The following is a 10,455-nucleotide window of genomic DNA, read 5'->3' on the forward strand; positions in this document are numbered from 1 at the left end:
CAGGTTTGTGATATAAGCCCGTAAAGGTTGATGTCTCCTGCCATCCATACTGACTATCATATATATGCTTCCTGGTTTGCAGTTTCCTTCCCAGGAACTTGATCAACTGTAGGACTATCACAAGATAACCAGTCCAAATCCACATGCAAAGTGCCTCATTACTGACAACTTCCAGCATTTTCTTCATGTGAATTTCTTATTGGTTCTCAGTCAAATTTTGATACGATGCGTTTGTTTCTCCTGTCGCACTAGGGGAAATCAGTAACTGCCTTGAAGTTAATGGCGTTACATAATGGTAAAAAGGTGTGATATCAGAATCAGGCCCCAAATGTGTTAGGTTGTGTAAATCATTCTTTAACTTTGCTTTTTATCTTCCTTTCTGCATTTTCAGGTTACTAACATGATTTGTTGAGACTTATTCACAACGTTTCTCACTTTGGAACATTACCATCAAGTTTTAATTTCCCCTTTCAGATGTGACATATTACAGTTACTCATAAATATTATAACATCACTCAGTATAGTATTTTCTGCAAGCCTAACTTGTATTTAATTTGTTTTATGATAATAGTTTAATATCTGTTTTCATTTCTACTTTATTTTAGTTTTTCAAATGGCTTCAGATGCTCAACCCTTCCTATATGATATTGGAAAAAGAGCTGAATATGTGGGCATTGGACATGAAGAGCAAGTGGAGCACATCAAGGCATATGTTTGCAAACCATCTTCTGTCACGGACAAAGCTGTGATTGTGATTCATGACATATATGGATGGCAATTCCCAGATATTAGATACATAACTGATCTAGTTGCAGCTAAGGGATATGTGTACGCATTATTGTCTTATTGTTTTCTTCCCAAAGAGACTTGCTCAGGTTCACCAGATTCAAATTTCCAAATTGTATTTTCCATATACAAGGAGAAATCATGTTATTTCAGTCTGAATTACTTATCTTAGAGTAAAGGACCCAGAAAAGTGGTACTTCTCTGACAAAGCTGACTGTCAAGTAGGTTTTCTCTCTTCAGGACGCAACCATTCTTGGAACATAATTCTTTGAACATAATTCAACATTCTTGGAACACGCAGAGTTCAGAGAAATATCAAGGTGCAGCGCACTAACAAAAGCACCAACAAAAGGCTACTGTGTATGAGTGTCCAGCAGTGTGGGTGATTTAAAAAAATGAAACTGTTTTAACTGAAATTCAATTAGAAATAATAATAAGAAAGGTATATTCATGTTAGGCTGTGCAAACTCTCTTTAAAACAAAACCTCTTTGAGCCTAGACAACATGACAATATTTCTTTTAGCTTTCACTAGCAAAGATGTAAAATAAGTGTGTGTGTGCATAGAGAAGATTTCTTTTCAATGCATTTGCCTTTGGATTCAATTTTTAAAAATATAGTGATATAGCATCAGTTTACTTTTCTACAGAAACATTTTTTTTAGAGAGACAAGGTGGGTGAGGTAATATTTTTTACTACACCAACTTCTGTTGACGAAAGAGCTACTTGGCGCTCTTCTTCAGGTTTGGGAAAGGTACTCCATCTTACTAAGTAATTTTCTGAATACTGGAATAGCATGATGATTAGTAGGTGATATTGACCGTAACCACTGGGTGATCATTATGGGGGCAAAAAAGGGATGAATGAATTTTTAGGTGTACATTAGCTTTCCCTGTTGCTATTGCATGGACCTAAAAGTTGACTCAGTTTTTATTTTTCATACAGAGCCATCTGCCCAGACTTTTTTCTGGGAAAAAAACCTTGGACATCTTCTGATCACTGGACTGATTTTGGTGACTGGTTGAAGGATCGAAATCCCACAAAAGTGGACAGGTAAGATATATATTTATGGTGGAACTTTCAAAGCTTCACGGGCACCTCAATATTAAGATATGTACTTAAAACAGCAATTAAAGAGAATGTATGTGCCTTTGGGCAGCTGCATGAGCTAGCTCTGATGAAGATAAATCAAAGCTAGCTCAAGTAATAGCAGTGAAGCTGCTGCAACATGGGTGGCTGCACAGGCTGGCCCTGCCCACCAGGACTCTGGGTACATATTCAAGCAGCCCCATCTATGTTAGCTTCACTGATATGTTATTCAAGCTCACTTTGATCTAACTATTTAAGGTGTTGCAATCACTCTTCCAGATTACAGAGTAGATATAGCCAGTGTGGGAGGGAACATAACAGGAGTTAATTAGGCCATCCCTGGGCATACAAGAGAGGAGAGGTGCTGCACCATGTTCTTCCTTTGTGCCAGGTCAGCGCTGCCAGGCTGCCTGGGGGGAACTGCAAAAGATGCCTACTGAGGGGAAAAGAGGGTTACTTCAAAAGTGTGTGATCACAAAGTGCTTTTTATCTTACAAAAGTGTAAGGGTGCGGAGAAGGGTTACAGAAAAGGAGGAAAAACTAGCTCCGAGGGGAATTGCATGGATTTCAATTTATGTTTAAAAGTGCTATGTAAGGTGCTTATTCTTTACCAGCTCTCTGACCAATGCCCTGGTGATCACCTGCACGCCAGACATGTGTGAGTGTCCCTTGAAAGCAGGATGTGAGAACTGGGCATTCCCACTTTGTGGAGATGGTCGCATAATTGTTATAGCCACCCAGGGCCAGGATACAACAAACCTCTGAGGTATTAGTAGCATGCCGGCTGTATCTTGACTCAGAGGCAAGCACTGTATGTGTTTCAGCCGCTAGACTTTGTAGGCGTTAGCTCTGGTGGGTCCCAATAACCACTCAGATGTTTGCCTAAAGTGAAGGAGTATTCAACGAAGGCTGGCAAGAAAGGGAAGGGTTGCAGATGTCCTAGGTACAGTGGCTTAAACAGTTACAGCTGAAAGTGAAACAAAAGCAGTTCTTGTTCGGGCCTGTGGGGGCAGCAGTCCAATCTAGGGCTAAACTCTTCAGGGTATTGCCACTCTCAAGCCCAGTCTCTTTCAAAGCAAACAGGGTTTGCAGATTTCCAGGTCAGGAGCAGTTAGGTGTGTGTCTTACTGGGGCCCTTTGGCACTGGCTCCCAGCCCAGTCTCTGCTGTTTCCTCACAAGTCCTTTATGGATTTGCTCCCATCGGCAGCGTATGGCAGGCGTACCCTATTCCTCAGCTTCTGCTACAGCCTGCTCGGTACACAGTTCCTGGGGCTTTCTTCCTGCATGCAGCTTTCCTGCTGCTCTTGGCACCATGCCACCACTGCTTCCACAAAAGTGCCAAGTCCACTCTCTTCCTGGATCAGGGACTTTCCATACAATTTCTGCCCCTTCCTCCTACAAATAGCATGTGCCAGGGGAGGTGGTTGATGGGAATGGTAGTTTCCTGCTCATCAGATTCATTATAGTGGGCTGGAGTTGCAGTTCTGTAGTGAGGACAAGCCAGGTAAGGCTTTGTGGTGTCCGACTCATCAGGCACTCAGTGACTCCACCGAGGTGGTCTGTGCTTTTGCAGACTCAGGCAGAGACTTGGCCGCAGTACACCTGAGCTCTGCATTCAGATGTTCTGCACTCCAGGGACCCAGCTCACCACTTCTTTGGTGTACGCCAGCTGCTGGCTGACCCAGGCGCTGTGCTCCAATCTCATTTTTATATAGCTCTGCAGAAACTCCCAGCTGGAGGATGCCATCAGCTCCTCTGCATAGGGCATTGGCCCCGGGGGAGGAGATGCTGAGCCCTGCCTGACTGTGCTTCCAGAAGGTTTATGTGCTGCAGGGTTTGGTGCCAAATGGAGAGAGACAATTCCGTGTTTGGATGGATGCTGTGGGGCTGGAGTTGCGAGTTGCCTGGTGGTGTACTGGAATGATTTCCTCCTCATGCTCAGGTCCATGGGCACTTTGGCTGAAGTAAAGGGTCATCAGCTTGGAGTGAAGGCTCTTATTTACATCTATTATCCTGCTATCGCCTCCTGTCTCTTTCTTACCCTCTTCAAGAGTAGCTAGACTGTTTCTGGAGAGGTCTTGAGTCAGAGCAGGGGTTCTTGTAGGAGTGTTGCTCTGGTCTATGTATTATACATAAGGAAAGTGGTGGAGGGGAGACAAATCTTTGTTACTGACAGACATACAGACCTCAGCCACCTGCCTGAATGACATTATTGGCATAGCAAAACGTCTGCTGTGCTCTATTAACCTTGTAAGGGCTGTGGCTTGTGCTTGACCGTGGGCTGGACTGTTGTGTTCACACCTGGGAATGCTCTGTCTTTCACATGTGGAGCTGCAAATCTTGTCGCTCCACTCTTGGCTGCAGGGAGCCTCCGGAGTAGAGTGGGAAAAGATTATACAGAACATGAGTTGTGAGCAATATAAACACACTACACCCTGCCCCACATACTCACCTGGGGACAGCTGGTTCATAAGGGTGGTGGATAATTCCCACCTTCTGGATGGACTGTAGCACCCTTGTCTCTTCCTGGGAGAGAGTTTGACTTCCCCTTTTCTCCCTTCCAACTACAGTTCCCTTCTCTGGCTTTGCACACGCAGCTGCTATCTTCTTAACCTGTCTACAGAGCACCAGCCACTTCCCAATGTCCCCCAAACCGTGCCTGTGGTGTCCCCACGTCTTTCACCCCACTTATCATTTGTATCCATAGGTACTGAAGCTGGCTTTGATCTTTGTCCAAACTCTTAGTAGAAAGAAGGCAAATTTTTCCATGACTCAGTTCTTCAGTAGAATGCTCCCATTCTCTGTCAGCAGCTGTCTGCCCATCTCGCGTGACACTTTCCTTCTCCAGTAGATGACAATAGGATTTATTCCCTTGAGCAGCTCCCAAGCAAAAAGCGCAGGATTACCCTAGAACATATTAAAGAGCATGTTTCTTGTGGCAGGGGAATATCGATACCTATGGAGGAAGTGATCAGCTGAATGCTTCTGAATCTGCCAGCCTGATTAGCCTGCAGGGACTGTACAGTATGTCAATGGGAGGGCCGTCTAACATACATCGCATGTATCCGATGCTTCCTTGACATATCGTCCTATACTATTAATTTTATACTGTGAGCATACACTAGTGAATTATTATCTTGCCATTGCTTGATCCCTGAGGGGAGCTTTGGGGTCCTTTCTGCAGCTCTTCTCTAAGTACTTTGAGGAAGACATCTAAGTACTTCTGATTAAATTAATCACTTTTGAACAGCAAATGAAATGTAGGGAAAGTTATCTGTAGTCCATTCTGACATTTGAAACAAACCGACTGTTGAATCCAGGGAGGCACTGTTAGTTCTTCAATGCCCATCAGGAGTGACATCCATCTACTCTAACGTTGACTGATGGGTCACTAAGCACTCCCATAACCCCTTAGGAATATCTCAGGGCACCCAGCCTCTCCCCCATCTCCTGTCAGCACAGGTTCCGACTACACAGACCCCTGTATCTGTGTGTATAACATTATTACTGAATTTTCAGAACAGATAGGTGCTGAACATTTACCTTTCAAAATAATTTCCCAAAACAACATGCAGATATGTAAGCACTTATCTACCAGTTTAGGCAGAGTTTTGAAAATCTAGCTTAGTATATACAATTACATTTAAAATTAAAAAAAATGAAAAATCAGACTCTTGTGAAAAATAATAAAATGAAAATGTTTTCAAACTTGTTGAGATTTCTGCAATTAAAAAACTGACTACAGTATACATTAAAAACACTTTCCAAATGTGTTACATAAACCTTCATGCAGTACCTGTGCCTTTTTGTGTAGTAGTCATTGTCAGTTTAGTTTTGGATAAATGTTTAGTTGGATAATTGTTTAGCATTCTCTCTGGAATTATTTTATGCTACATCACAAAGTATAAAGGGGTTCATAATGTAGTCATGTAATTTATTTACCTAATAAGTGTTTCATTTTTACAAAATCAAGTTAGATTCTTCTACTCCCACAGTCCATGGTATGAAGCATTATTCTGTGTGTGCTTGCATGTCTTGTGTCTCCTTCTGGATTATGTAATTCAGTGAAATAGTCATTTCTTCTGGAAATGGCACTATTGCCCCCAGTTAAGATAATTACTTCAGCACATGATTAATACACTGTATTTAAATTGTACTGAAGCAAATGTTTAACTTTAAGCACATGCTAAATTGTTGTCCAATATAGGGATATTTTTCTGAATTAGGGTCATAGTTGCAAACCCACATTTAAGAACAGCAATATCAACTCTGGGGTTGGAATAATTTTAAATGACAGAAGGAGAAGATGGGGACAATTTGATGTGCTTTTGTATTTTCTTTTTAGATTTTCAGGTAGTGGTTCTACTATAGATTTCTTAGTTCACTTTTGTTTATATGTCTTAGGGAAGCTGATGTTGTCTTGAAGTATCTAAAGAAGCAATGCAGTGCAAAGAAGATTGGTGTCGTTGGGTTTTCCTGGGGTGGAATGGCTGTACATCACTTGATGCTGAAAAATCGTGAATTTAAGACTGGGGTGTCTCTCTATGGTAGTGAAGAATATCTGTAAACTTGAGTAGGCTTACTTGATTATGAGGAGTACATAGTTTTGATGTTGCCCTATATAGAATTTTATAAGTATTCAACTTAAAGGTGAGCTGCAGATATAAATATGACTATTTATTTCAGCAATATGTGCTATATGCACCTACTAACTAAAGGGACAGTCAGTATTTTAGATAGTCACAAAACAGAAAACATTCATTTTTATTTTTCACTGAAATGTCCTAACCGTCTCTATCACTGCTTGAAAAATGGGGATCTTTTTTCCCAAAAATCTTTTGTTTTTCATCAGAATAAAATTTGTGCTAATCTGTGAAATATACGAAGAAACAAGCCTTTCCTTATTTCCATGTGACTGGCTCTGTGCTCCAGCAGGGTTCTCTGCTCTCTATGTTGCCATGGCATAATGCATACTGGGATATCCCAGAGCACAAGTGAACAACTTGGGATATAAGGGCTCTGAAAGAAGGAGAAAAGGTAAGTCGTCAGTTGTTCGTGTGCTGAATGCCCAGCTGAGCCTAATTAGTAGGGACATTTCAGAAAATTAGACTGGGTGCTGGCCACAGATGATGGCAGAGAGGATTTCTGCTGCCTTTTCTGTTCCGCTGGCTGTTAAGGAGTTTCACAATGTGGAAGCCATGTTGGCTCCCTGTACAGCAGCAACCAAAAGTGCTTTTCCTTCATCTTAGCGTGGCAAGGAAGGTACAGGTTTCCTTTCAGATATGGATCAAGCCACATTTATCTCTGCCTTAGCCATTGGCAGTTCAGATTGCTGTAATGGGCTGAACATCAGTCTGAGGACCACTCACATTTTAATGACTGCAGTATGCAACTTCTCTTATCTGCTTAGTGGTGATTCTCACACATTGGCACTCCGTAGGCCAAACTACCCCCCGAAACCAACTGGATGCCATTGCTAAGAGTTGCTGATTTTTAAAGCCCTATCCAACTTGAATCCTGTCTATCATCTTTCTCCCTATGCTCCATCCCAATTTTTGGGATGAGTAGGGGGGCTGTTGATTCTAAAGTTTGCTTCCCCCATAGATCCCAAGGACCCAGCTTTATTGACATGCAGGATGTCTTGCAAGGCCCTTTTACTTTGAATATGCAATCTTTCATCTGCTGGGTTGCTTGAGGGAGACTGAGCCTCTTGATGTTCTCTGAGTGGTTTTTTACACTATATTTTAACCTGTGTGGTTTTAAAGCAGATCTATGTGTGTGTGTAGCATGTGTGACAACATTTTTATACCAAAAAATAAATATTGCTGAAGTAAATAGATGTTTTGTATTTACATTTGCAGCTCCCCTTGAAATATGTGTCACATGATTTAAACACTCTCTCAAAATGTGTTTTAGGAATAATCAGGGATTCTGAGGACAGATACAATTTGCTGAACCCGACGTTTTTCATTTTTGGGGAAAAAGATCACACCATTTCTTATGACCAAGTAAGTGTTTGCCTCAAAACAGATTCAGCTGATCAGCTGGCAAGAACAAATGGGACAAATGCCCTGCTTTGCCAAAAGTGTAGATATACCTAATAATGGAACATTAAGAGGGAGTCAAAACACACACACACAGTAACATCGGAAGATTGTGCATCTGCACTGGTTTTCATAACACAATAAACTAACAAAGTACATTTTCTAAACCTTTATTATTTAACCAGATCAGAACAGCTTTCCACTAAACCCTTGAAAACCACTACTATGAGGTAGGAAATATGACCCTTTTCAAATTCAGGTGTTTAAAGTTAGGCATTTAAATCCAAATTTTAGTCGCTGAACAAAGACAGCCTCACTTTGAGAGGTGCTGACCACTTGCAGATTCATTGAAGTCAGTGAGAATTATGAGTTTATCTTTTCAGTAAGTAACCCTTTTAAAGCTTCTAGACTCATCTATCCATTTTTAATAAATAATTTTATAATCTGTCATAATTCAGGGCAACTGAAGCTGCACCGGTATCCTCCCTCTGTGGTCTTTCTCAACCATCACCTCTCTTGGGCAGAGACCCGTGTTTTTCTCACTTTTGACCAGGGTTTTCCATGCTGCACCATTCCCGGACTACTCTGTGATATTCCCAGCAAGCCCAGACAGCCTAAACAGGACAGAATCTGCACTCTACTTTCTCTTTGAATGCTAAGAACAATGTAATTGCCAGCAGTTATGAGTTACCACACAGCTTTTTCTAAGCAAGCACATTTATTTTTATGGTGAAAGCATTACAGAGAAAACATAGTAAAAACAATAAAACAACCTACACGCACGCTAAAAAGCTTACCAGAGGTCACCTCAACTTCAGCCTCTGGATCTGGTAGGCGTCAGTCTTTCAAAACTCACAACTGGGTTTTCCAGATGATTACAAGTTCATAACTGTCTCAGATTCAGAGCCAGAACAACCAAGTTCAGTCTTTCCTTTATACAACCTTGGCCTGTGATACTGGCCTCACCTAACAGATGGTCAGCAGACAAAGGCCTACTCCTTAGAGTGTAACTTCAAAAGACTAGATTTTTGCATAACCAGAGGTGGGGAATTTGCATTCACATTTCTTTGGATATTTCCCAGGAAATCCACTTCACATATATTGTCCCAAAAGCCCATTCTTATCTGGCACATTGTTCAGTATAGTCCTTTGATCACCGAGGCTTTATATTATATCTCCCCACTAGAGAGGTTACATACAATTCTGGCCCACAATAATACATAATCATTGTATTTAGTACAATGGACCCCAAAGATACTAAAACTTAATTCACTAAGGTTTTTTAAGGATATGGGAGGAAATTGCCATATCTGTCACAGAGTCATATTTCAAAGATGAGTTTTTTTCTTTATTAGTTAACAGCCTGTAAAAAGAGCTTGGGTAATAGAATTTGGTATGTTAGATAAGTAAAGAAGATACTGATCATATCTTCCAAGAAGCCCAACAATGGACAAACTGAGAGATAACAAGTTGAACAAAAATTAAAAACAACACGATAATGGGAGAATGCTCTGTGTTGCAGATCATCTTACTGGAAGAGAAACTGAAACAGTACTGTCAAGTTGACTACAGAATTAAAGTTTACCCTGGGCAAGTTCATGGCTTTGCAGAGTTAAAGCCAGAAGATATGAAACCTCGAGATAAACCTTACATTGAAGAAGCAAGAAAGGATATGATGAACTGGCTGAAAACATACATTTAAGAGAAATATGAAGTCTAGTCTGTAAAACAATATAAAGTAATATATTTTCACAATTTAAGAGAAGCACTTGATTTAAATATATTTTATAGAAAATATGAAGGTCATATTCAGATAACTTTTAAAAAGAAAATCTATAATGTTTGTAGAGAATTTACAATAATACAAAATAATAACTTTTTCATTTGTAGTTCTTAATGTTTATAACCTGATTTCACACTGAATCATTGTTGAATGAAGAAATCATTAAGCATTAAAACGTTCAAATTCAGCCTCCCTTAATATAGTTATAATCTGTTGGAAAAAGCTCTCCATTTTGTATGGGGGCATACTCTTTTCATGATCATGTTTTGATTACAGTTAATACTAATGGAAATTGTTTATGCATTGAGAAAGTATCCTCCTTTGACCTATGACCCTCACGGCAAAAGTGACCATACATCTTAATTTCACCAGCACAGCCATGTCTTTTTTATATGATGTCCAAGGAATTTTTTGGGGGACACCTGCAATGTCCTGGTTTTTCTTTTCATCAATTAAAACATTTTTGTTAACAACTAAAAAACATTTGTTCCCTTCATATTGCTGTACTTAGTAGAATTTGCTGTTTGTGTAACAGGAAGGAACAATCTAGTCAAGTATGGTGAACAGCGAGTGTCTGAGGTGACGAGACAAATCAAATGATTGCAGACATTGTCAAAATGTGTTGTTCTGCAAACATGAATGATACCAGTCCAGTGTTCATGGTAAACTCATTCAGAACATTAAGCTATTGGACAAAATTCTTCCATCCTAAGAAACATGCCTGTCATGGTTGAGTCAGAAACTAGCAGTCGTG

General features: G+C 40.4%; 1 protein-coding gene across 1 annotated transcript; it reads left to right on the forward strand.

Moving 5' to 3' along the window:
• Positions 1-613: 613 nt before the first annotated feature.
• Positions 614-10,169, forward strand: LOC137167256 (carboxymethylenebutenolidase homolog). Its single transcript, XM_067569360.1, has 5 exons — positions 614-828; positions 1,730-1,837; positions 6,279-6,421; positions 7,791-7,882; positions 9,441-10,169. Exons 1-5 carry the CDS (start codon positions 614-616, stop codon positions 9,618-9,620), a joined length of 738 nt encoding a protein of 245 aa, XP_067425461.1. The 3' UTR covers positions 9,621-10,169.
• The last annotated feature ends 286 nt before the right edge of the window (positions 10,170-10,455 follow it).

The sequence above is a fragment of the Emydura macquarii genome, unplaced genomic scaffold (genome assembly GCF_026122565.2).
Source record: "Emydura macquarii macquarii isolate MOO-44397 ecotype Brisbane River unplaced genomic scaffold, CSIRO-AGI_Emac_v2 contig_320, whole genome shotgun sequence".
In the NCBI taxonomy this organism is placed as follows: domain Eukaryota; kingdom Metazoa; phylum Chordata; order Testudines; family Chelidae; genus Emydura; species Emydura macquarii.

What these genes read in the sequence shown, in the direction of transcription:
- LOC137167256 (XM_067569360.1), top strand. Translation starts at nt 614, where the DNA reads ATGGCTTCAGATGCTCAACCCTTCCTATATGATATTGGAAAAAGAGCT. An exon ending in GTTGCAGCTAAGGGATATGT is followed by an intron (nt 829 to 1,729) that starts GTACGCATTATT and finishes TTTTTCATACAG; the next exon opens with AGCCATCTGCCCAGACTTTT. An exon ending in GACTGGGGTGTCTCTCTATG is followed by an intron (nt 6,422 to 7,790) that starts GTAGTGAAGAAT and finishes AATGTGTTTTAG; the next exon opens with GAATAATCAGGGATTCTGAG.